Consider the following 26,871-nt stretch of genomic DNA (forward strand, 5'->3'; position numbering starts at 1 on the left):
GTACACTGCACACTCGATTACAATAGCTTTATGGAGTTTGAGAAAAACTTTTCATTTCCAATATATAAGCTGCTACTAGTTTTAAAGTGTAGGGAGGCATTTTCCTTTACTAATTATACAAAATAGGAAAGCTTGTTTCATAAAAAAAATTCAAAACTTCCTGTGCAAGTTATTCTGGTTCAGAGTAAGATCATCTTAACAGGACAGAGAGAGGAGACAGAGGCAAGCACAGAAAGCAGAAAACATTGCAATTCAGAAAACATTACAAATGAAAACAAAACTGCAAGAGCGAGACATTATTTTTCAATCAGTGTTGCAAATGTGTCCCAATTTACACCAAAACCCCACAAACAGACACAGGCAGTTAGGCATGCAGACAAACTCATGGTCGGTAAAGGAGACATTTTCTGTTTCAAGTGTGACTGTTATTTATCATCTTTGAAGGTGAACATGTGGCGACACGTACATCCATACAGGTTCGTGTAGCTCTCACTTTTTTGTGACATTTAACTTTGGCAAAGCGATTCATAATGCACCAGAAAACTGTGGGAAGTTGGCTGTAATATTACAGCAAGTCACTTGAAACTGGAAAAAAGTACAGTTAAAAAGAGCAGGACAGGGCAGCATGTAATCATTTCTGCTCATCTAAATGCATGATTGCAAGAGAGGAAAAAGAAGAACATGATAAAACAAGAATACACTTTGCTTCAGCCAATAAATAAATGTTACAGTAAGCTTCTGTGATTTTTACGTCAGGTAGTCCAACAATCCTAAAGATTTTAACTTTTTCCCTTCATTATATTTTGTCTTTAGCCTTATATAATAAAAACACAAGTTGTGCATAATTCTCAGATAGAAGGATGAGGTACGTTTTTCACCTTTTTCGCTTTTACAAATACAAATATTAACAGTCTGGCATGCATTTTTACTATTTTGGAATAAAAACAATGACGACCTAAGCCTATCCAACTTCAACTTTTAATTTATACTCAAATATTTAAAAACACAGTGACATTATAACCCCTAATTTGGGGAGGGGTTGTCTATTCGGATCTCAATTATTGCTGGTTATTGTTTCACGAATAAAAAAATACACGAGTGAGAGAAGAGGTAAAAAAAAAAAAAAAAGTACAAAGATAAGGGGGTTGAAAAAAATTCACTTTAACACCCCAGTTTTTAAGTTAGTTTTTTTTTTTGTTTTTTTTTTTTGGTGTGTGAAAAGTCTCTTACTCTGTTGTTTTTCCATAGCTTTTTGCTTATCCTGGTGCTTGCTCCACAATTCTACCCAAGATGCATTGCAAGCAAGGAGAGAAAGACAGAGAGAGAGTCAGAGAGCTGGTTGAAAAGGCATGTATGGTGGGTGAGCATTAAAACCAAACTCAAAACAAAAGAAGCATTAAAATGTTTTCCTTTGTAAAAGAAGGTGTTTTGTAATGTTGGCATGTAGTGTTGATTCATTTAGCACAAATTTATATTAAAAAAAAATGTTATAGGGCTATATTGGATTTGTTATGCAACATCTACTTAGGTAACATTACAAAACACCCCAAGCTCTCCACACAGAGTCCTGGAGAGCCACACAGTGCTGTTACAGAGGTTGGGCTCTGACGTCTACGTTCATCCATCGCATGTGTCTGGCTTTCCAGAGCAAAGGTGAAAACGAGGAGGCTGATTGGGTAAAGGAGCGTGGGATGATGTTGGTAGCCAGTGAGTGGAATGGAGTAGTTGCAGAAGCTGAGATGCAAGTCTCACAGCGTTCTGTAGAATTGAAGGTGCAACTTCTAACAGGTAGAAAAAGGGGTGAGGGTAGGAGAGGTGTGGGTGGACGAACTGAGAGGAGTCCCCTGTAGACAGACCCAGAATTTTATTTGAAAAATCAAGGACTATATGCCCAAAAAACAAGTCTGTTGTAGGAATTTTCTATATACTGGGACTGCTTACTGGGGAGTTTTGTTTCCACCCTCCATGCTGATAGCAAAAGGAGCTGTTTTTTTTGTTCATTTTCTACAGCACACCTTGAAGAAACCTGCAGTAAAGGCTCAGACGAACACCGATTTGTCCATCGATGTGTATAACTCTATTTTTCCCTTGTCCCCTACTGCAGATTTTCACACTGCAAGAACAAAACAACCACATGCATTCAAGGTGCTAATAGGCCAACAACAGAACCCCGAATGGGAGGAAAACAGCTTCACGGATGTTTAAGGAAAAGGCCACAAACACACACAGTCCAGGCTGGAAACAGGATGAATATTCCAGACACTTCAAAACTTATTTATTATACATCTTTAATTTAATTTAAACAATTTTAATATAAAATTTCAGCTGGTTAGCCATCCTACGTGATTATCAACAGTAATTTCAGTTAAAGTGTGTGGAATATAATAACACCCGTTGGTTGTTGTCTGAGGGATCTTTCACTGAGACGGCTGGAAGTAGGGTGGGGGAGGTTTAAGGTTGATGAGCTTGTACGGTGGGGGGCAGGGGAAGGAGAGGGGGGGTTACAGTGCACATGCAACCAGGCTTGAGTGGTGTACACACCAATCGAGGCAATAAAGTTCTCCTCGTTCAGACTTCGGGTATCAAAATGGCGGGCTCCTTTGCCCGTGGTGTGGTGAGGCAGGTGGAGCTGGGGGATATTCAGGAGGCCCTGAGGTCTGGCTGTCTCCATACGACCAGAAGGACTCTCTTTACTCCCCGGGCTGCCAGCACTGTCTGTGGGACTTCGCTTGCGCTTTTCTGGGTCTACCAAGTTACCAAAATTAAGGGGGCCAAAGACAAAGTTCATCAAACAAAGGATGTTAAAAGTTTATATGTTAAAAGTTTAAAATAGGGAAAAGAAAAAGATTATTTGACAAAAAAAAAAGAGCAAAGAACAGCTTTAGTTAATGCCTTAGACAGTTTGACATGCAGCACAAAGCTCAATATATGCAGAGCAAACGCATTGACAAGTAAAGAATACAAGCACCCTGATGTTAGCCTGGAGAGAGGATCTTATACATTTCTAAGAATACTTCATATGAATCTCACAATTAGGTATAAACTTTATAAAGGCAGTTGTTAAGTTTTAGGGCATACCTTTGGTTTGATAATGTGTGCGTGCTATTTCTAGCAGGCTGAAGACACTAGCCATTCCTCCAAGACCAGCACAGCTATAAGAATGCTCCAGACTGGAAACCGTGCACTTCAGGATGTCCAACATGCCTTTGTAAACTTTTCTGTTCACCTCCTGGAAACAAACAAATTGGTTATTGAAGGTTTGACATCACAAGCAACTCATAAATAATTAGAAAAACTACTCTTATGCAAGTTGTGTACATATAACTTGAGAGTTACTAAAATCCTTCAGACCCATACAACACTCAAATATATACACTAAAAACTATTGCTAAATAGAAATGTAATACAGTGAACCCTCGCTATATCGCGGTTCACCTTTCGCGGTCTCGCTACTTTGCGGATTTGCATCGTGCATTGTGTTCTGCCTTCTGATTGGATAAACAGTCTCTCCGCTACTTCTCTACCTGTGTGTCAATAACGTTGTGGTTTAAAATGTACACGTACATAAAAACAGCTTGCCAAATTTAACATAATCGATGGTGGTATGTCGGTTTATAAGAACCTTTTTGCCCAGAAGAAAAAAGAGTGACAACAACTACTGATAACTACTGTATGTTCTTCTCCCGAACAAACACACCTGCACTGCGGGCTTTAGAAGACAAAAACGCACCAGAGCGGAGTCAGGAGGAGCAGTGAAATACAGGTGAATCACTATTTGTCCGACTGCACTTTGTAATTTTTTTCATAGTCATATTTTTTCCGTTCTAATCCAATGATTCGGGTCGCGGTGGGGCGGTGCTGATCTACGCAATTTGAAGCCTTCATTTCGCATTGATGATTAAAATTATTATTTTTCAGTATAGTAGTTATTTGTAAAAAAAGAAAAACATTTATACAGTACTTTTATTTGCTTGGCCCTGTAAAAAAGGTTTTGTTCTTTGTTTTAAATGTATCATGGAGTATTTCATTGTATAATAATTGTTAAAAAAGTAAAGGTTCCTACTTCGCGGATTTCGCGTATCACAGGTTCTTTTTGGAACGTAACCCCCGCGAAAAACAAGGGATCACTGTATTTTTATGAAACATAAAAGAAACTTAAATATTCTTTGTATTGTTGAAGGGACTAGGTCTGATTAAAACACAAAATTTGTATTTGTCACTTTGAGATCAAAGAAAACATTGCATCTGGATGAAAATGATCCAGATCATTACAAAACAGAACACAGCCCTCAAAAATACACTACTACATGCCCTCCAGAAACAAACTTCAGATTTGATTTGCTGCAAATCAAGTCTCTGGCAAAAGTATTCATACCCTTTGGTCTTTCCATAATATAAGGTGCATGTTATTTGGATTTCATATGATAACCCATCAATGACTAATTGGGAAGAAGCTTGAAAAATAATTTTATGCAATTGTCATTAAACGTCTCTCCTCTGAAAATGTTGAATAAAATTTGACATTTAGAACTTATCTTCACCTTCCCTTTTTACCCATTTCTAGTTTAATTACTTTCAACTGAAACTACTATACCTTTTTTGAAAATATTCAGAGCTCTGGACAACTTGCAGTGTACTGTTCAATCTTTTACTAGAAAATGGAATAGCTAACCTACCAAAACAATAATAAATGAGAAAAAGTTCAAAGCTCATGAATAGTTTCTATCTTGCAGAAAACAAGCATCTCACCACATCACGTATAATCTCCTGTCTGGCGTCTTCCTCCAACTGGACAGCTCTGTTCAGCTTACTCAGCACAAAGACGCGGAGCTGCTCGTTCTCCAGAAGTCGGCGAACCTTTTTCATGTTAAGCCAGCCGACGCCCTGTCCTTCCAGAACACTCTGCACCACTTCCTTTAAAAACTGCTGGTTCTCACTGGGTCAAAACACGTCTTTAGGTTATTTTGCAGCTTTTGAAGTGAACTACAGTCATCCCTGTTTTGTCTAACATCTGATGACGCGTGACAAAAGATTCAGGTACCTTGTGTTGTTGATCCGACCTTGCGGTGAGGGAGATTCTCTCTTCACAGTCGGGCTGTGTTTGATCACTGAAGACTTTTGGTCCACAAGTGCTCGGGGTGCACGTGCCCCTGCAAAAAAATTATCAAATAACACCTTCACAATCAGAAGCGAGTGCAAGAAAAAAAAAAGAGAAAAAAAAGAGCACTCAAGTGGACTGGACTCAATGGGAATTTAAAAAGCAGGAAACTATTTGCAAACTGCTGTGTTTATAACGTCACACAGGGCTACGAGCATCATTGTGTACAGAGGATAGAAACATTTGGGAATTGATCTACTGCAGGACAAACAAATTACAGGGCAGAGTCTATTATTACAAGAGAAATAAAAGGACAAACCAAAGGGACAAAATGCACACTCACACACACACAAACAAGAATCCATTTGGCTCTCTTGGTAAGGGCATTACACATTAGCAGCATAAAGTAGTTAAGGTCAGTGGAAGGACAGCATCGATAGTAGTTAGTAAATGACATGCACAAAAGAAAACAATAATGAGGCGAAAATGATGTTTATATTACTGTGTTGTTTTTTTTTCTCCCCTCCAGGGGGTCTTTTGTGGACTCTAGGTCCCTTATTTGAAAGTAGGCTGACAGGAAAGAGGGAGGGAGTGGGGGGAAGATATGTGGTAAATGTCGACGAGTACAGGAATCAAACCCTCGACGGCCGCGTCGAGGACTCAGGGCCTCCAAGCGTGGGTCGTGCCATCCCCTACGCTACCACAACACGCCCATATTACTGCATTGTTAAAATGCAAGGAGCCTGGCCATCTGTGATAAACAGCTAAATTATGATGAAGTAAATAGAAGTGGTAGAAGTGACAGCATGTGAGTTAGGTGTCTGATCTGTACCACTCACACCACCAGCAACACACTCAACTGCTGTTTATACCAAGGAGTCGACATAAAATCAAAGTGTCCTTTTTTTTGTGAAGCTTAGCCATATATAAAATGAGATGGATTAATTGCATGTACTTTCATATATTAGAATCAACTTCAAAAAAAGTGGCAGGAGGAATGTTGAGCTAAACAGACTAAACTGTAAATGCAACTTTAAATATGAAATAAATAAGGCAGTCCTCTTTTCTATGTCTAGACAAGTTTAAATGCACAACACAGAAATTATTACAAATTATTTAGGTGTTTCTATAACACTTGTATTTCAGTCAGGAATGAACTGAAAATATTTTTGAAAATATGGTGTTCAAAATATTTCTGAACACCACTGAAAGCAACACATTGTGGCTTAATTTCTTTTATTTCTAGATATCAAATATTATGTATTATCTAACGGAGGATGCAAGAGGATAACTATCATAATTTCTTACAAATACAAGTATTGTAGAAAAAAAATCAATTCACAATAAAAGCCTAAAGCTTAACCTCTCAATTTTATTTCTCATCTTAGTGAAAAATTGAAATATTTTAAATAGATATTTTGGTGTAGAGTTTACACAAAACTCTACACCACGATAAGCTACTTCACACTACCATACTATAATTAATAATCTACACAATAGCTACATTATATTAAAAGCTTATAATTATAATGTTACTGTAGAAAAAAATGAATATAGCAAAGAATTGCATGGACTGCAATAAAGTTTTGTAAGCATCTTTTTATGCAGATATAGATATAAGGTAGATATATTTGATTTGATTTTATTTAATTCCTGCCAGTGCTTGGCGAGCCTACTCATTATCTGGGCTCTATGCTTACTTTGAGTCCAAAGTAGAAATACATCACATGTTAATTATTAGTTTATTTATCACAAGTAATTTTTTTTATCACAACACTCAATTACTTTTGCATATCTGTTCATCTGTGCAGCCATATTAAAAATTAGAACAAGTTTAAATAAAAGACTAATTTAAATGTATGCCACAGTTTGATAGATGCATAAAATTACAGCCTGGAAGTAAATTTAGAACTGATGTTAGTTTTGTTCACAGACCTGAATTTAATGTGTGTAAAAATGCAAAGTAAAATTCTTATTTCTAAAAACCAGTAATAGCAACTGCTATGAAAATTCCCAGTGTGTAAACAAGTGTATTACCATATTATTATGTAAAGCTTTGTATATTAAATGATGATTTACACCTAAAATGTAGTTGTTGAAGAAACAGTGTCTGAGAATAATAGCTAACTTTTGCCCTGTGTACATTTAGGTTTTGGATGCCCTGAAAATACCAAAATCAACAATGTAAAGCTTTCACACAAAAAAGGTATGAGGACTGGAGAACAATCCAATCCAACTTATGTCTCCGTCCATATAACTAACACCACTCAGTCTACTCAAATATAAATGCCACTTAGCAAAAGGGCTGTATAATATTAACAAATCTTGCAATGTCAATAATGGTAAATATTGTGATAATATCAGGTGTGACATATGCCAGTTTTCTTCTTTCCTCCCCTTTTTGTCTGTGCTTCCATCACTGTGACCTTTATCATTTTGGACAATTTCATTTGTGTCTTGCGTGAGCATCTGCCGCCATGAGACTTTTACAGAAACCAGCAAACAACTGGCACTAAATAATGTTTAGATTAAGGTTGCCTGCCAAACACTTGAAGAGATGCAAAAAAGTTTGAAAGAATAAAAGTTTGAAAGAATAAAAGTTTAATGAAGAAGCTAATCTTACATTTTTTCAAATATTCTTATCCTCTTTCATACCCTGTCAATTTTGATAAATCTGGTTTAGCAATTATTACACACTTCCAAAACATGACTCTTCCACCTCCCTTAGCTATAAACATGTCTTTTAAAATCGTTGGTACTTTATTGAAAGTGAAAGCAATAACTGCCATGATTCAGTTCTCATTTATCCAGTGGAAAATGTGGATTTCCCTTTACGACCTGCAGTACGACATCCTCAGGATAAATACAGCATTTCTGGTAGGTGTTCTGCTCTTTACCAGCCAGCCAGTATCACTTCCCTCATTTACTTATTTCAATGAGGATGAAGAACCAAATCTTTAAAGCAAGCATTCCAGCTGCCACCTTCATGTTATTTCTTTAAATAAAGTGCAGTCATTCAAGCATTTGACAAAATCCTCACAGGCCTTGGGCAGATCTCTGCTTTCAAGAGGCTCATTGCATCTTGTCAATTACACTACAATAAACTATCTCTGCTTTCCTAAACGTGGAGTATAAAGGTTTGGTTTGAATAGAATTCCAATGGAAAGAAAAAAAAAAGTTAGGGCAAAGAAAAAACCCTTATTGCTTTTCCAATGAGGGTCATAGAGTTAATTTAATGGGCTTTTTGTTTTAACTGATGTAAGAGCTTGTATCCAGTATCATCCACATTATTTTTCATGTACACTTCTGTCGCTTTAAAGGCACCGAGTTGGTTTATTTTTATTTAACTCAAATTACATCTAATAGGACTTTTATATATGACTCAATCAAATACGAGTACAGCCAATAAATTTGTGTACAGTTATTTCAATGCAAATTTTTGGATTTCCCAATATGGACGTGTTTATAGGACTAAAATCCGACATCAGAGCCTAATGTACAAACAGTGTACACTGTCTTTGTTGAACACTTTTCCATGCTAAAGTTTAAATACATAATAAACTGATCATAGAAATGTGCACAGCCTCATGGCAATGCCAAAAGTTGCCTTACATTCACCTATGCTTTTATAGGCCCCTTTGGCGACACCTAGAGGCTACACTGCAAAACTCATTGTGAAAAAAGTTAAGATATTAAAAGCATGCAGTGTGGTGCAGAAAATACCCTTTCATAACAATTACTTTATCATCATTACAATAATAATCAGAGGTTTTGCAAATAGCAAGAGACCAAACATTTTCCTGTGTGAACAGAGGGGATCTTAATCCTTTGCAGCATGAAGAGCTTATGGTGCTCTGATTATGTTTTAATATTTTAGATCAAATTTTAATATCAGACAAAAATCATACATAAACAAATTGCAGATTTTCTAAATCTGTATCCATCCATTTCAATTATTACACAAAAAACTATACAAACCAACCTGAAAAAAATAAATTATATCTTAAGCCTACCAGTCATGGCATTTAGCTTGTAATAAAGAGCAATTTGTCTTTTCAGGTGCTGTGAAGGAACTTTGAGCCTCTCTTCTTTCCATAATTGGTTTTAACTTAGACCCAGTATTTTCAAACAAGAAAGGCATCATTAACAACATGACACTCAATTGGATTCAAGTCCAAACGTTGACTAGGCCACTCCAAAAGCTTCATTTTGTTTTTCCGAACAATTGGATTTGCTGGTATTCTTTGGATCGATGTTCTCCTGCAGAACCCCAGTGTGACTGAGCTGAACTTCACAGACTTATTGTCAGACATTTTCCTTCAGGATTTTCTGACAGAAAAGAATTATTGGTTACAAATCCTTCAGATGCCAGACAAGAATATTTTCATAAAGTCTGGGAGATCAGAATGATGTTTGTTGGGAAAAAAAATAAATAAATAAATGGTCCTTTGTGATTTTATATAAAGGGTATATATAAAAAGGGTCATTTCCAAATTAAACATACAAGAAAGTGAAATCTCAAATCACATTGATAAATAAATCCCACCCCTGTATAGTTTTATTGATCCAAACCTTTTGAAGAATGTTTTTGCATGTGTCTTGTAAGCAAGCATTTTCCTCAGTTCTCCAAATTCCTCCAGGAATGGAGATGTGGGAGATGAATTCAAAATAACCACTTGCTTTTATCTTGCTGAACAAAACCTTAACTTTAGCTTAGTTTATTATTTTATTTTACCGCAGTCATGTCTTCTTCTTCTCAAAACAGTTACAGTAGAGCAAGATTCAGCCAAACCCCACATTTTGTACCCTGAAGGAGCACGAAGCAGAAAGGAGTAGCAAAAGATAATATTATCCAACATTTAAAAGTTATTTTTTTTTCTTGATGGCTAACTGGTGGGTTATTCACCAACTTAATATAGAACCTAAATCAAAAGTTATATTTTTTTTCTGCAACTTAACTGTGATAAGGCTAGTTTTAGAAATGAAGCCAAACACTTTATGAGGTGGAATAACAGACTGAAATAAGAAAAGTCATTAGAAATGACAATATGACCGACCAGATAAAACACTCAGTTTTTACGGCTTCTCATGAGGCACACGGTGACTGACATGAGAGGAAAACACGGTGGAAATGCTGGGGAAGATGTAATTGACTGGCTTGGAGAAGCATGCAGCTCACTCAAAATAAGGGGCAGAACCCACCTTCTCCGCTCCCCGGGCCGGCCTCTGTAATTATCTCCATTAGAGAATTTAGCCCAAATACTGCACACAAAACTCAGGATTAGTGCAGCGAAAAGGTGAACAGAAAGAGGGACACCGGCCCAGACACAACCAGTCTGAACATCAACCCAACAAACAGACATGCATACTTAAAATGATGCAAATGTGCAACCAAAAAACTAAAAAACAGAAGGCAAACAAAAAAAAGAAATGGCATGAACTCATGAGCCTGGATGTGACTGAAAATGTGAATAACAATCAAGTTTTTAGTAAGACAATTATTATTAATAGCTGGTGAGTACACTGTAAATATGTTGGCCATGTACACAACACTGCTTGAACTGTGTGAATGATGCTGGACATTTTAACAGTTACAATAAATGGGAATAAATCCTGAGAAAGTATTCACATTTATATTTCTCCCTCCACCAATAAGGGAGACAGGCTTCTAATGAGAACAAAACACAAAAAAATAAGCAGTACAGTAACTAATTAAATTAATTATCTTGATTAAAAGGCAAATGCTTTTAGAAAGTTAGTAGTAATCAAGGGCAAGTATCACCAAGCACACAAATAAGGCAACAACAAAAATATGTCAGGGAAGGTTTGATATTATTCCATTAACTATAGACAGATCTTTCTATGAACATTAACTAGAGAGCCAATGGCATTTTATTAATTGACAAAATTAAGGTACAAAGATATAGATGCCACATCAAGAAATGTTTGCAGTCACAGAAGAAACAGAAAAGGACAAAAAAGACTTTCAACAGTGACACAAACAGGAATAACAGAGGAACAAAAAGGGAAAGTAAACATAAATATGTAGCGGATATTAAAGGTGTAACTTCTATCTTAGTCCTACTCTGAGAACAGGATGCAAGGCAGGAACGTGTCACTTTGTAAGGTCACAGAAATGTCTAGTCAAGGACAAACTATCACACCAGACATAACATACCCGGACTGTCAGGGGAATCTGAACAACAAAGACAAAACAAATCACAATCAAAAGGAACAGAACACCTTTAATGGCAGCTATTCCACATTAAGTGGAGCTATTGAGTATGTTCATCATGATCTGTTGTTTTTTTTCTCTCAGTAGAAGAGAAAATCCATCCTAAACAGAGTTTATACTAATCCAGAGAAAAATGACAGGCATTATGTTATATGTATGTAATGTTACATGTTCAGCAATTTATTGGTAATTCTTTTACCCACAATGTTTTGTTTCAGTTTGTCTTGAAACGTTATTCATTTAAAACTGTGTTATGATAGTTACTAGAACTTTTAAACACAGGAAGAAATACTGTGATTTTTTTATCCATATTACCCAGTTCTCCACCTTAACTTACACCAACAAATTAGGAGTCAGTGGAGTGAAAAAAACTCTACAAGAGAAAGAAATGCTAGATTATTCCTTTTGACAACATAATAAAGTCTGCTTTGGAGTGGATTTTCCTGAGAGAAAATGTTTCACGTTTCCTCAATATTCTCCTTTAAATAGTGCCATGTATGTTTGGCAATCCAGTGCAAGGAGAGAAAAGCTTTAAAATCATTTTACAAACCTGCTTGCTCCATTTCCTCCTCAACATCAAAATTAAAATATTCTTTTACACCCCAAAAAATGTCAGAGAAGGCAGAAAAGAACAAACAAATTTATAAACAAATAAAAATGTTGTTTTTTTTTACATTTAGTGTATATAGTTCAGCTCTTAATCCATAACAGCTGGTGACATATTAAAATCTGTAGCATAAATATGAAAAAAAATGAGCAGTTAGAATCGACTTATCCTAGAATGGCAGAAACTAACCTTGTGTACAACTTGAATCTGTATAATAGTCATTAGCTCCCTCCTACCTTTCAGGCTGGGAAAAGGTGTTGATTTCTCCCGGGCTGCTTTGTTGGGAAGGGCCAGATTGGACAGGCTGAAGCTGGTACCATGGTTCTTGTAAAGATTACCTGGTGAAGGACCAAAGAGTCAATCACTAAAGCAAAGTATGATCAAATACTGTTGGTACTATTCAAGTCCATTAAATGAGATCCTATAGACTTGATTGGTGACACGGGTATTCTCTGGGTTGAAAGATTACCACATCCTGCCTATTGTTGTGCACTGTCAATCAGCTAACTTAAGGAAGGTCCCAGCTTCTTTCATTTCACCAAGAAAGGTTTTTTCACAACCATAAATATTTCTGGTATGAATGAGGATATGCATGGAAATAAAAACTGTTGGCTGTTAAAATGCAAAATAAACTTAATGAACAACACTATATTATACAGTAAAGGTAGCAGTAGGAGTGTCTGTTCAAATAAAAAGTGGGGTTTCTTTTTCATTTCCGTTGAAATATAACGAAGTAATTTTAACTTAGAATACAAAACTTAATCCCATGAAAGATGTTTTGTATCTAACAAACTAAAATGAGCATTTGCAATACCAACTTTAAATTTGCCATTTTGATACATTTAACCGGATGCTGTTTATGACAACAAACAAATCATCATCATAAAAAAACAAAACAAGAGAACTGCCAGCCAATCTGTCTGTTAATGTGGAAGGGAGCAATATTTCCATCTGGAAGTTTTAACTTTCTTCTGTTGATTCTATAGTAATCAATGAAGCTACATTTAGTACATCTACACTAATACTTGATTTATTCTTACTGGCAAAAGACATAAGTCCACCAAATCCATCATTGCTGCTGTTGGAGATGGTGGAATTGGGGGAGCTGTTGCGCGAATCTCCCTCTCCATCAGACTCTCCTGGGAGCCTCAGGCTGCTGGGACGTAAAGGCCGCTGAGCCCTGAAACCAAAAGAAAGGTCACATGAGATTTTAATCACACACAGGTTCATGCAAAAATTGACGGTAAGATCAAGACATCCATGACACAAACATAGCTTGGATGATGAAAGAAAGAGCATCTAAATGCGGCATGTACATACTTGTTGCCATTGAGGTTCTGGTTGAACCGAGGGGTGTAGGATTCCACTTGCTCTTCTTCCGCATCTTCCTCAGTGGGGAAGCCATACTGAGGTTCAAAATATGGGTTGTCATACTCTTGCTTTTTGTTGACAGAATCCACCAGACCAGAATCTGCTGCTGGTCTGAGAAACGGCTGACTGCCGATTCCAGGGACTGGGTTCTGCAAAGCGGCGTTTGCTGATGCTTCAATCTCAGGTGCTTCAGCTTGTTCCTGTCAGCAGATACATTTGCATTGCGTGAATATTTTTTTATTAGCAACACATAAGAGAGTTGTATGAAGATAATCTCTAAAGTTGAATGAAATAGTCACACACATGGTTGACTCCTTGGATGATTGTGCTAGGGCTTGAGCTTGCAGTTGTGCTGGAGCTTGAACGAAGAGGCTGTCCGTCTGACTGTTCAGCAGCTCCTTCCCCACTAGAAGGACCATCCACACTAAGGCTATCTTTTAAATCGTGCAAGTCTTGAAACTCTACCTCACTGGCGTCGCCTAGAGCAGCATGAGTTGGAGGATCCAAACCTGAAAGACACACACTACTTAATGACGATGCCAAAATAAAAATAAAAATAAATAATAAGAAAAAATAATTGAATCAAAAGATCATACTTGGTGTATCCCCCTGGATGTCGCCTTGAATCATCTCGCTCACTAAGTCCCCAAGTGATGAATAGGAAGAGCTGGAGTCATCATATCCATCACTGTCACTACCACTGAGAAAAAAACCCAAGAACAGAATATCTGAAGCTGCTCAACAAATATGTTACAATTGAGCCAGATCAGACATGGTCCTGGCTTCCTAACCTGTCTGTAGGATCAGACTCATTGCCTTCATCTTCCAATGGACCAGCCATGGCTTCCACCAGCAGGGAGCTTCCATCATAGACTCTGTAGATCACTGGCTGCAGCTGATGAGCATACCATTTTGACTTGTCTCCAATTAAAGATGGATCATATACATCTAAAAGAGATAAAAACAGCAGCTTGGTGGTCAGTTCAACTCAACACAATTCATCAACAGATTTTTACCATGTTAAATGAGTCTTACTGTTGTGTATCCTCTGAAAAGCAAGGTTAGTGGGATTGAGTGCCCACTCTCCATAGAATTCTACCGCCTGGGTGTGGGACAGTTTATCGGCGAAGCAGGAGCGGCGTGGGCGAGACGCAAGAAAAGACGAACACTGAAAAGCAACCACTGGTCGTGGAAAGAGCCGCAAAGTACGCGTATGCATTTGGAAGCCGTGGAGGACATTGGGAGAGTTGAAGAATCGCACCATGGCAACCCTGAAATAAAAAAGAAAATTAAGATGTTTTAATTAAGGTAAATCATGTTATGTGATATTATAGCTCATACAATGTTAGAATAAAAAAATAAGGCTGCACATTAACCTGAAAAACTCTAAAATCATGTTTGGGCTAAAAGTTGTTACTGACTTTAAAATTTTTGATTTGTCATTCTGGCATGTCAGTTTAGCCAAGTTAGGCGCAGAAGTTAATCCTTAATGGTTGTTTTTAACATAAATTGTATGTAATGTGTTGTTACTACCACAAGGTGGGGACAGCATACTAATGGAAGTGGTAGAAAACACCAAGTTGCTGAATTGTTTGTTTTTTTCATAGCTAATCTTTAATTTTCATCTTTAATAAATTGCAATATTCTGATTTTTCTGTAGTGTTGCCAGTCTTTAAAAAATAAATGAAAGAACAGGAAGTGATCTCCAATTTGTATTTTTGATTAAAAGGTGTCATCTTACCATCTTCAAAAGTGGAATCTATCGACATGGCCAATCATACTAATACTGCTCAATGTTCCAACAGAAACTTTAGACTTTTATGAAAACTTTATTTACTACTTGCCTGGTGGCCACATCAACGGAATCAACGTCATTGCCGTATATCAGAGGGTTGAACTCAGTGGAGGATGGCGAAGCCTTGTCTCGTCCTGGAGGGAGCAGGGTCATCTCCTGGCCTTCCTGGAACTTCTCCAGGTTCAGAATAGGTTGTGTGTTCAAACTCATGCTTGCCAATGCCTAAAAGGCACCAGTGATACAAATTACAAAAGACACTAATGATTTAATAACTATGCTGTGATGAACTACTCCCACTACAGGCATCAACAATTTCTAGAAATTGTGTTTAATGGAATATAATGTAGGTAGATTTATTATCTGTAACCACCAACAAGAGAGATAATATCTTTGCATCTAAAATTATTCAATCCCCACTGCAAATTAAGCTTATTGGTAATGTGTCCAAATTAGCAGCTATTAAATAAAAACCAGTGTTGCACAATTATTGTGTTGTTTACTGCCATCTTAGAATTATTCAATCCCTGTATATCTTGTCATCCAAATGCTGCAGGAATTCAATGTCAGATGATGGAAAGTCCATCCACAGAATCACGGGGCCACTGCCCTGCTTCACAGTAAGCACAGTGTACATAACATATGCTTATACCTCTTTTCCTTATTTTGATTTAAAGCAGAACCAACTTTTGCTTTTGAGTCAGTAATGGTGTACGCCTGGAGATCTTCAAGTGTGCCATACTGTGAAAACTGAAATCTCAGTGCCAGCTGCCACAGGTGTTTATCAGCCTAATAATTGTTTCTGCCTCAACGGGAATCTGGTAGCGGTTGTTGATAGCTTTCAGGTTTTGAATACTTCCAGCTGTCAGTATAGGACCTTGTCCACCTTTTTGTAAGATCAATTGAACAATTTACTTGACTTGAACAGTTTAAAACATTTGAAATTTCACCATCAACTTTCTAGTTCCATCCATCAATGAAACCCTTCATTGGTTTTATTGGGGGTGACTGAGAACATGTGTGGTCTGCAATGTGTGCTGTTATAAAGCCTTTATTTCAGTAGTTCTATGACAGCAGTGGTCATTGGAAATAGTGTTGAATTTTACTTTAAAACCTGGTAATATGAGGTTTATTTAAACAAATGTTAAGTCTTGCTTATTGGGAACACCTAAACAATTTTGAAGGTAGACAACAAACTTAATTTGAAGTAGAAGCTGCATAATTGTAGGTACAACTTTGTATATTAGTCCCAATCCAAAGATTCTCCCATCTTTATGGTTTTGACTCAACAATAAATAAGGTCATTAAAGATCAAATTTACACATGTTGATGCCTGTGGTGGGTACGCAATTTTAGAGAGGAGAAACAGGAGGAAAGTAAGTCACTATGCATGGTTTGCTTAGAGGGAACTGCTGCAGTCTCAGGAGTCAATGTTTGGCTTAGCATAATGGAACATTTAGTTGCTGGGTCAGGATGAATGTTAACTTTGTCAAAGGGATAAACAGATAAGCTTTTATTGTCTTATTTTGGTTAAGAGAACACTCACTACGCCAAAAACAGATGCACGCACATTCATACATGCTCAAGCCAGAGTTAAGCAGTGTATCAGAAACAGTCTCCAGCGACATTCTGATATGTTCTTTAGCATTTTCTATAGGTCAAGAGAACAAGAGACAATAAGTAATGACAGGCAAACCAATGTGTGAGAGAGGATTTCCGTGCATGGGCATTACACATTCCACAGGAGGAGAAATGAGTAACCTTATTTTCAGAGGAGAAGATCTGCTTTTGGGTGATCACGGTCAATCTAACCAGACACTAGGAAGGGGAATAAGAGAGATGCCAGGAGAATCACATGTAGGCTGGAGATGACAGTTTTGTGACAGACACTGGAACATCACATGATGGAAGGGTAACAGCATCTGCCTTTTCACGTTCTTTTCTTTGTCTCCTTTTAGAAGTATTTTCCACTTTTTCTGCTCGGCTGACAGCAAATAAGTAAATTTCTTTGCCACCAACATGTGAGTAATTTAAAGTTACAGTCGTGAAGAAAAGGGTTTATACTAGAGCTTTGTAGTGAAACAACTCTAGCTCTGTCATTTTGTTTTTAAATTCTATAACTGACTTGAGTTGGAAAATATTTTTATTGAGAGTCTGGTAACAAAGAGGATTCAAATTTAGAGAGACATTGAGAAAGCAAGACAGAGAAAAAGGCTGATGAAGAAGTTGAGATGATTTTATACCTAATATGATAAAACATTGAGAAACCGACAAATCAATAACTTGATCAAAAACCAGAATTCACCATCAGAATCCAGCCTTTGAGAGAGACGGGACAAACATCCATGGTCACCAACATGGAAAACCCAGTGGTGACAATGGAAAGGAGATGATAGTACAAAACAGCAGATCTTTTCAGAAATACATAAAATGCTTGCACACCTCTGCATCTACAGAAAATGGAAAAAAAATTAAACTAATTCCCATTTTCTTAAAAAACATCTGAGCTTTGCAAAAGTAAATGAATCAGTCTCTTGCAGGACTAATTTATTTGTAAAATGAAGAGCCGAGTGCAAGTATTTTCAGAGGCTCTCACACAAGCAGCATTATGCTATGAAATCCAAGTCTTTAGAAAAATCAGTGAAACATTCCTCTGTGACATGTTGTACATTCACAGAAAAAGACATTGTGAGCTTATTTCCAAATATATGCTATCAAAAACAGAGGCTTAGCACACTCCTACAAACCAGCTTCTCAGTCACACACACAAAGAAAGAGCTGCTAACCACACACAGCTTTAAAACTGGCTCTGATTCAAGGTGGATGAAACCAATTGATGACTAAAATGAATAGTCAAATTGAGTTTTATCCTGTGAAAATTTTGCTAGGCAAAACCACCTCTGAGCAACTAAATACAGTTTTTTGCCAGTAAAGTGGATTGATAAAGATAGAACTGGTATAATTAGTAACAATCCATATCTTAAAGTAAGTTGGAAGACATCTTGCATTTGTGGAAAATAAATGTATGCAGATTCTTGAGTTAATTTGTGTATTTAGATAAAGTAAAGTGGGTTGTGAAGCTTTGCATATAGTGGTATAAAAAACAACAAGCAATTTCCAAAACAATCTTAAACAAAATAAGATTCTGAAATTTTATGTGAAGTCAAAGCTTCATGTAAACACTTAAAACTCAAATACTTTGAAGGAAATTCAGATTTCATTTTTTATTTTTTATTTTACATTTTACTTTTCTGTGAGATTATAAAACAAAAACGTAAAAAAGCAATCTCTGCTGCAACTAAACAGTACTTTTGACATTTTAAGCATCATAGCTATATCAATTAGCAATCCCAATAAATCAAAAAAAAAATAAATAAATAAATAAAAATAGCACGTTATGAATATCAAACCAATATAGATTGGATAAATTTGAAAAGGATATCAACTGGTGGGGTTGTCCACAGCCCACATATTCATTGCTTGTACAGGTTCAATAGGATGACAAAGGGTAAAATGTCAGAACCAAGCATGTACAAGATGTGGGCATTTTGAATTTGTTTTCAAACACATCTGAGACTCAGACAACAGATACAATGGGCAAATAAAGTTTTTTTGTAGGGTGCAGGAGTAATGCACAATTTTATAATGGCCAATTCTAAAAATTGGCCATTATATGTTTATACTGTGGGAGTAAAATCCTTCCACCCCTCAAAATTCTTCAAATTTTCTCATGTTACAACTACAAACTTCAATTTATTTTATTGGAATTATTTGAGGTAGACCAACACAAAGCACTGCATAATTGGAAGTGGAAGAAAAGCTTTTTTAGAAATAATCTGAAAAAATGTGGTGTGCATATGTATCCAGCCCCTCCAAGTCAATGCAAGACGAGCCACCTGTTTCTGCAAATAGAGCTGCATGTATTTTGGGGGTATTATCTCTACAAGTCTTGCACAAGTAGAAACTGACATTTTTGCTCAGCGCTCCCTAATTTTAAAGTCTTGCCACAAATTCAAAATTAGACTTAGATCTGGACTTTGAATGGGTTTTCAAACACATGTATGTTTGGGGTTGTTGTCCTATTGGAATGTGAACCTCTACCAAGAGATAAAATCTTTTGTCACAGTTAAGTTTAGATCCAGGCACCTTATTGTCAACAGTGACCAACTTGTATGTCTGCTGAAGAGAAGAAAAGTACTCCCACTGCCTTATACTTGCACCACTCCATTTAACCTAAGGGATGATAGACTTAGAATCAAGTGCAGTAGAAAGAAGTGTATTTTTTCCCTCTGGCAATGGTTGTCTTATTGCCATTCTTTCATAAAAAATAAAAAGTTTGTGGAGTGTAAATTTGAGCTCAAGATCTCAGCAGTGCCTCCAGAGTTATCTCTGGTTTCTTAGTGGCCTCTCGAATTAATACTGTCCTGTTCGGGTCTGCCAGTGTACATGGGTGTGCATTTCTTCCTAGGTTTGCAATTTGTTTTTCAGATGAATTGAACATTGCTTTGTGAGATGTTCAGAGATGTTAAGAAATTATGTTGCTACTATTTTTACAAAAGGCAATCAGTGGGACATAATTTCCTTTGGGGGTATCATCTGGTGAACACGTACACACACCAAAGTTCACAGATTTGTATTTGTACAAAATTTTAAAAACCAGAGCCAATTTTCCTTTAGCATCACTACATGTGTAAAATCACAGTAAAAGCCATGAAGGTTTGTGGTTGTTAAATGAAAAAATAAAGGAACTGAGTATAAAGCTGTTTTCATGAATCAGAACCAGACTCTGAAATTGTTCAGTAGGCTTATAGGGGGAAATTGTAATTGTGCCATCAGTAACACTAAAAGGTTTATTTGGGTCCAAGTATCTGACTTTACCTCCAACAGCTAGAGCATGCAAACAAAATGGAAACAAAAAGAAAAGAGAAAAATAATAATAATATGTTAGTGCACTAAAAACAAGCTCTTTTAAAATCTCGCACATTCATCTACAATACATACAACTGAGATGACGAAGAAGCCACCTACTCTTCAAATTGCTGAAAGAGAATTTTTACATGTATACAAGAGTGTGGTCAAGTCACAGTAAAAACACTTGTGTTATACTAGGATCACTGGTTTCTGGCAGCCACAGGGCAGTTGAATGTAATTGACTTTAAAAAACAAGTGCTGATTACCTGTTTTAGATGCTTCTTTAGCTCGCTTGCTTCAGGCTCTGGCAGAGGGGGCAGATTCTCTGCATTGGTGGGTGCTATAACCTGCAAGCCACATAAGACATGTGATTAAAAATTCACTTTATTAACATAATCTCTAAATAGGAAGGAAATAATCCACAAAAAATGTACTTTAATGGGGTTATATAGTTGGCCTTCAATTTCCTGCTTTACTTTTGACATCGTCTTGGAGTAGCATTTGGTAAAAACACGCTACTGGAGTGACAGGATGTGCAAAACATTGTGTTGACACACACACCTTACTGCTGTCGAGGTCAACAAGCCAAACATCGTCTGGCATTTTGAAATCCGCTTTGTAAAGGAAGAAGCTGGCTGGAACACCGATAATGTAGGGAGTGGGAGCGAGGAGAAGCTGTGAGGAGGACAAAGCAAAACCAGTTTGTACATAAAGTTGGTATTCCAACAACAGATGATGTTTACAGTTTTAATAGGCAGCTAATTTCAAACGTTTCTCAGACTTGTTGTTTCCATGTGTTTCATTTTTACACTTACCTGCTCAGCAGAAGCCATACATGTAGGGAGCAACGGGATAACGGGGAACATGTACTCCAGGGGGTAGATCATAGCAACAAAGGCCATGACACTCATGGACAAAGCATTGTAGTCACGTGATTGAAGAATGACCTTAAAGGAAAATAATGGTAAAAAGAAAAAATAAATGTTATTTGACATAATGTTACTAGTCCCCTTTTAAGCAGTGAATGTCTCATTTCTATTATGTTAAGGATTTACAAATGTAAAACTGTCAAGTTATGACTGTCTTTTAATAACTTCGCTGCTTTGTTCTTATTCCCTTGTTGTCTAACTCGCATGCAAGAATGTCTGTTTTTGTCTCAAGTTTGTAAAATCGTTATTAAAAGTCGACTTTCAAGAACAAGTGAAGCTGGGAGAAGAAAAAGCTCAAAAGAGATGTCAGTGTGACAGCTTTCAATTAGTTCAGCTTGACTGGATTAAATAAGAATATGAAATGTTTTTCTAACAGGTGAACACAAGGAAATTTTACATATATTATTTTTTATTTTACAGACATTTCGTATTTTAGCTTCTAATCTATATGACTTTATTTTTATTTTGTTGTATTTTTAGTAGTTGAGATAATGCCTTCATATGCATCTTGTAATATTTTATAATCTTGAACCTGGGTTCAAATGATACCTTGGGATTAAATGACACATTGTTCAGCCAGTTTCTAATCAGAGAATTCATATTTCTAAGCACTACAATGTCACAAAAAACACACACACTCTTCGGTGTGGAAGTTGTTACTGCAGGCAAAAGAATTAAGTTGGCTATTTTTCCACTGATACCACTTTAATAATAAATAAATAAATAAATAACCAGGGCATTTATCAAATAAATGTCCTTAAAATGAAGGCAGAACTTTTGAAGGGTGTTCTGTGTAAAGGGAGTGCTGAGGATTTACAAATAATTCAGTCTAATCAGTTTAAAATGGTCTAGAGCTCATATTATGCTAACTGCATCATCGGCACCCATTAACAGCAGTCTATGGGCAGAGAAGAATTATATCCTTCATTCAAAAACAAAAGTTTTTTATTGAACATAGTCTAGTAAACAAATAAACAATGTTTTATTTTAAACCAATATGTTCTGAAATACAAAAAAAACCCAAAAACAATTCTTCAGATGAGGTGCTGCTAGTGTGTGTGAATAATGGTCCTACGGAACAGATGTGTCAGCCTTTCTTTGTTTGATATCTGGGAGTGTTACAAATTTCCTCTTGCTTTGAAGAGATTATAATGTAGTTTCTCTGTATAAGTGTTGTGAAATGATTCAAAATTTATGGCTAAAATCCTGGGATTTACTCCCCACCGCAGCTGAGAATCTTCTTCTCGTTCCTAGAAAGCGGTAGAACAGGAAGGTCCATGAAGGCCACAAACATTTTTACACTTAGGAAGAGTTACAGCTTTTCAATAAGTTAAATATGAATATCCACAGGTTTTAAAGTGACAAAATCCGCATTTATCATCCTACTGCTGAAAATTACAACTTTTAAGTTCAAAATGGGAATTAAACTGACTGAGACCTCTTTCAGCACTTCTGATATGGGAGGAGGTTGTGCTCATGGTCTCCTGACATAAACGCCCTGTGCTACAGCAAAATGTAAAAAAAAAACAAAAAAACAGACAGGGTAAATTAAAATTTCAGCAAAAAAGGAATTCTTCTGGAATGCTAACCATGCTAATACAGACAGTCTAAAACTTTAGCTCAGTATTTATTTTGTCTTTGTTATGAAATATTAGTGAAATCCTGTTTAACTGCAGGGGATTGTAATGCAGACATCGTTGCTGCTAATAAATAATGATCAAACACGGAAAGGCCTCTTGGCTTACATTTACTTACAATCTAGTAATTAATGAGGAAGCAATATCACAATAAATTACATATACATTCTGTGATGAAACAAACATCCATATTCTGAGATGTGAAAAGAAAAAAAAGTTAGTGAGCTATGATCTGTCTTGCAAAGGGAAAAAGTGGAATATATTGTACAGATTTATCCTAATATATCTCTCATAACCTGGAAGATTTTAGTAAATTTTTAGATTCATAGCGATGCAGGCTGGAAACTTTAACTTTGGAAAAGTTTTGAAAAACTTTGTGAAAAGTCATTGTTGATTTTATTTTTAAACATTTCAATTTGCATTTCCTAATATAAACAAGTAAGGATACCAGTCAGATGATCATACAATTTGCAAAAGAAACATAAAAAGGTTTCACAGAAGAGGAACTCGACAACATTGTGTATGACACTAAAAGCACAAGTTTGCTCTGGAAATGCTTCCAATGAGCCTATGTATCTGTACCACAGTAACATTACACCAGCTATCTGAACAAGGATTCCAATTACATTCAAGTCAATGGCTCAAGGGGTGAAAGACAGCAGATAACAGAGAGAAAAGAGATGCTTTTCTCCGATTTCTCATTTCCTCTTTCTTGCGCTTTGTCTAAACTAAATGGCTATAAAAACCATAAACAGAAACTGAATAATAAATGTTACTCATTTTGACAGATTTAAAAAAAGTATTTTACTTAAAGATAAAATGTCACTAGTTGGTAATTGCAATAGAGCTGGGTCTTAAGGGAGAGGTGCAAAACATAATGTTTGCAAACCTTAGAAAAGTTAGTTACTTTAAAGAAAACAGAAAGGGTGAAGTTAAACTCATTCACTCTAAAGAAAATAGTTAAATTAAATTTCTTCATCAGGAAATTAATAAATTATGATGCATACAGCCTGGTTGTAGAGCTTGGTCAGTTGTTTCTAAGAATTCACAGCAGAAGAACTGTGTTCAGTGTTTTGCTGATATTCTGAGGTTCTATTTAATATATTTTATCCATGAAAATTACCTTAACTGAAAATGTAAATACAGATATAAAAAGGTCCAAGGTATAACAAGAGTATACTTGAACTCATGACTTGTTCCCATGCTTACCTTGTGCTCCAGCAGGACACAGCTGAGGACCTGAAGACAAGCGTCAACACCCAGCAGCTCCAAAGGCAGGTGCAGCGGGAAATCAACCAAGGAGAAACGAGAGTTGTCAGGCAAGGCGAAGGTGAGTGGCCGTTTCAGTTCCTGGGGCAGCACCTCCACATCCACGCGCCTCTGACCTGCCAGTGGCACCGGGGACCGCAGCAGTCGGTACACCCAAGACTCAATATCCCGTAGGTCGACCAGCAGCTGACTGCCCTTCTCTTCCACAGAGAGCGCTCCGGTAAACACCCGCCACATGGTGTCCCTGCATAGGTACACAAACAGATCACACAGATTAAACCAACTTCTATGTTATTATTTCCTCTTTATAGCTGGATTCAAATAGTTTAAATTAAAATATTTGCAATCAACTTAAATATTTTTAGTGTCTATGTCTGCTAATTGCAAAATGTCCTGATTGACTGTACAAGAGTTGTGCTTAAATTGCAAAACAAATGATCACTGGCGTAACAAATACAGGTGAAATGTTCTCCTGATGCTAAAAGCCATTTCTTCACACATAAGAGAATGCAATACTTATTCTTAAATTTCATAGATGCACTTAAATTCCAATGATACAAATTCAACTATTCAAGAGAACTTAATTATCTAATTGACATGGCAAATATACAGAGTTTTGCTGATAAATTTAATGATAAAAATATCTTGAAACAAATAAATAATGGCTGATTTTACTGCAGCAGAGAGCTACCTGTAAGCATGACCAAACCAACTGTGAAATCAGTAATCTGAAGGGTAAATGATACTGAAACACAGAAGAGGCTCTTTGCCAATCACCAAAATGTTGATTTGAAAAGGCTCAACTTAACACACACGCGACACCGCTCTGGTTCTTGAAGGGTATATTTAGTGTGTGAGGCAGGGAGCGAGGGTAAACCATTAGTCCTTCAGAGCCCTCCCACCTCGCAGCTGCTGCCCAAAGGCAGCTGGAGACCTCAATCTGTCAGAGTTGCCATAGTGAGAAGTGCTCTAAGCCATTATACAATAACTCTCCTCTCTCTCTGTCACCGCAACCCAACATTTCAACCAGGCAATCCAGGAAGAAAATAACAAAACAACTCAAGTATGTTAAGTATTTGGCTTCAATACACTCACTGAGATTGTACAATTAACCACAATTTCATGATACTAATTACTAGACAGACTGGATCATTTTACTGAAAGAGAAGTGCATTAAAACAATAATAAATTGTAATATTGAAGGGTAAAAAAATATGTATTTTTACTCATAATTAGCTTAAAAGCTAAAGTCCAGATAATTTCTTTATTCAAATGTATGCACAGTTACTGAAAGCATTAAATGCCCCAAATAGAATATTTGAAAATAAAAAGCCCCAGAGTAAATCCAGGTATCGATCAATCAATCAATCAAATTTTATTTGTATAGCACATTTCAGCAGCAAGGCATTTCAAAGTGCTTTACATCAAATCAAACACAAAAACACAATGCAACATAGAATCAACAATCAAAACAGAACACCAAGTCAGATTCCGTCAATAAATTTGCAATTGATTACGTTTCAAATACAACTCTAAACAAGTGGGTTTTTAGTTGAGATTTAAAGGAAGTTGGTGTTTCAGCTGTTTTACAGTTTTCTGGAAGTTTTTTCCAGATTTGTGGTGCTTGGATGCTAAATGCCGCTTCTCCTCATTTGGTCCTGGTTCTGGGGATGCAGAGCAGACCAGAACCAGAAGACCTGAGAGGTCTGGAAGGTTGATAAAACAACAGCAAATCTTTAATGTATTGTGGTGCTAAACCATTCAGTAATTTATAAACTAGCAACAGTATTTTAAAGTCTATTCTTTGAGCTACTGGGAGCCAGTGGAGAGACTTTAAAACTGGTGTTATGTGCTCTATATTTCTGGTTTTAGTGAGAACGCAAGCAGCAGCATTCTGGATCAGCTGCAGCTGTTTGATTGATTTGTTGGACAGACCTGTGAAGGCGCTGTTGCAATAATCAATGCGACTGAAGATAAACGCATGGATGAGTTTCTCTAGATCTGGCTGAGACTAGATCTGGCTTTAATCCTGGAAATGTTCTTCAGGTGATAGAAGGCCGACTTTGTCACCAGCTGTATCAACTATAACACAGTGCTGCCCCTCATCCACATTCACCTCAGAACAGGAAGTTATGTTTTTTAGTTGGAAAGCTGCATATTTGGCTTTCTTGACCTAATCAAGATGATCTTGTGTCAGATGACAGATAACAAGTTGGTCTCACTTGCTTTAAAGCGCCAAGAGTTTTCAGTGGAGGGCAGGGCCGTGTCGGCGCGGCAAAATCACAGGTCACGCCTCTGCCATACGTTTGGCTCTAGATTCCACATATTTCAGCCCAGCTACACCAAACTCACTGAGATTGTCCACTTGTCCATCCCCCGACAAGAATTCGGTCCAATATTTGGCGGGCCAGGCCTAAATCCTCCACACCGCCCCCTAGAATATTTTTTAAAAGTCTGCCCCATGCCATGCTTTAACCCAGAATTATGAAACATGGTACACATGTGTCTCATGTCAGGACCTACAAAAAAGCCATAGTCCAAACACAACAGGAAGTCTGCCCTTTTGAATCAAAGCAGCATTTTGTCTTTTTTATTGATGTCATATCTGACCAAACTCATCCTACAATTTTTGAGATCCAGGCTTCAAACTCAGTCAGCACAGCCTTGAGGCATTGAGGGTCAAACCTCATCAAAGAAATGTTCCTACGTCAAGGCATGTGGGCGTGGTCAAGCCTCAAATCTGGCCATTCGCCATGACACATCAAGGTGGAATTATTTCCCCACATAAGATCTCAGCTGCACCAAACTAACTGAGATTGATCCCTGTCCACTCCCCAACAGGAATGTGTTCAACATTTGGTGGGCGTGGCCTAATTCCTCCACAGCACCCCCTAGAATATTAAAAAAAATAAAAATCAGCCCCCAGCCATGCTTTATCCCAGAATTATGAAAATTGGTACACGTGTATCTTATTAGGACCAACAAAAAAAGTCTTTCTGTCAAATTACTCCCTCTGTCAAAA

The 26,871-nt window shown here is 36.9% G+C and overlaps 1 protein-coding gene across 16 annotated transcripts in view; it reads right to left on the bottom strand.

Moving 5' to 3' along the window:
• The window catches only part of madd (MAP-kinase activating death domain), a 53,583-nt gene that overhangs the window by 16,619 nt on the left and 10,093 nt on the right, over positions 1-26,871 (bottom strand). For 9 of the 16 annotated variants that reach the window (XM_044142356.1, XM_044142387.1, XM_044142379.1 and 6 more), the window contains exons 4-20: positions 23,790-24,093; positions 20,830-20,961; positions 20,576-20,689; positions 20,281-20,361; positions 15,156-15,328; positions 14,347-14,582; positions 14,103-14,259; positions 13,908-14,011; positions 13,615-13,820; positions 13,261-13,511; positions 12,981-13,120; positions 12,177-12,278; positions 5,042-5,150; positions 4,750-4,936; positions 3,079-3,229; positions 2,542-2,745; positions 1,231-1,281 (exon numbers count right to left, since the gene is read on the bottom strand). In XM_044142356.1, coding sequence (XP_043998291.1) covers positions 1,231-1,281; positions 2,542-2,745; positions 3,079-3,229; positions 4,750-4,936; positions 5,042-5,150; positions 12,177-12,278; positions 12,981-13,120; positions 13,261-13,511; positions 13,615-13,820; positions 13,908-14,011; positions 14,103-14,259; positions 14,347-14,582; positions 15,156-15,328; positions 20,281-20,361; positions 20,576-20,689; positions 20,830-20,961; positions 23,790-24,093 — 2,702 coding nt within the window. Of the gene's footprint in view, positions 1-1,230; positions 1,282-2,541; positions 2,746-3,078; positions 3,230-4,749; positions 4,937-5,041; positions 5,151-10,300; positions 10,361-12,176; positions 12,279-12,980; positions 13,121-13,260; positions 13,512-13,614; positions 13,821-13,907; positions 14,012-14,102; positions 14,260-14,346; positions 14,583-15,155; positions 15,329-16,864; positions 16,922-20,280; positions 20,362-20,575; positions 20,690-20,829; positions 20,962-23,789; positions 24,094-26,871 lie in introns of all 16 variants that reach the window. The other 7 variants (XM_044142276.1, XM_044142266.1, XM_044142304.1 and 4 more) reach the window with 5 other exon arrangements.

The sequence above is a fragment of the Gambusia affinis genome, linkage group LG02, assembly GCF_019740435.1.
Source record: "Gambusia affinis linkage group LG02, SWU_Gaff_1.0, whole genome shotgun sequence".
NCBI lineage: Eukaryota > Metazoa > Chordata > Actinopteri > Cyprinodontiformes > Poeciliidae > Gambusia > Gambusia affinis.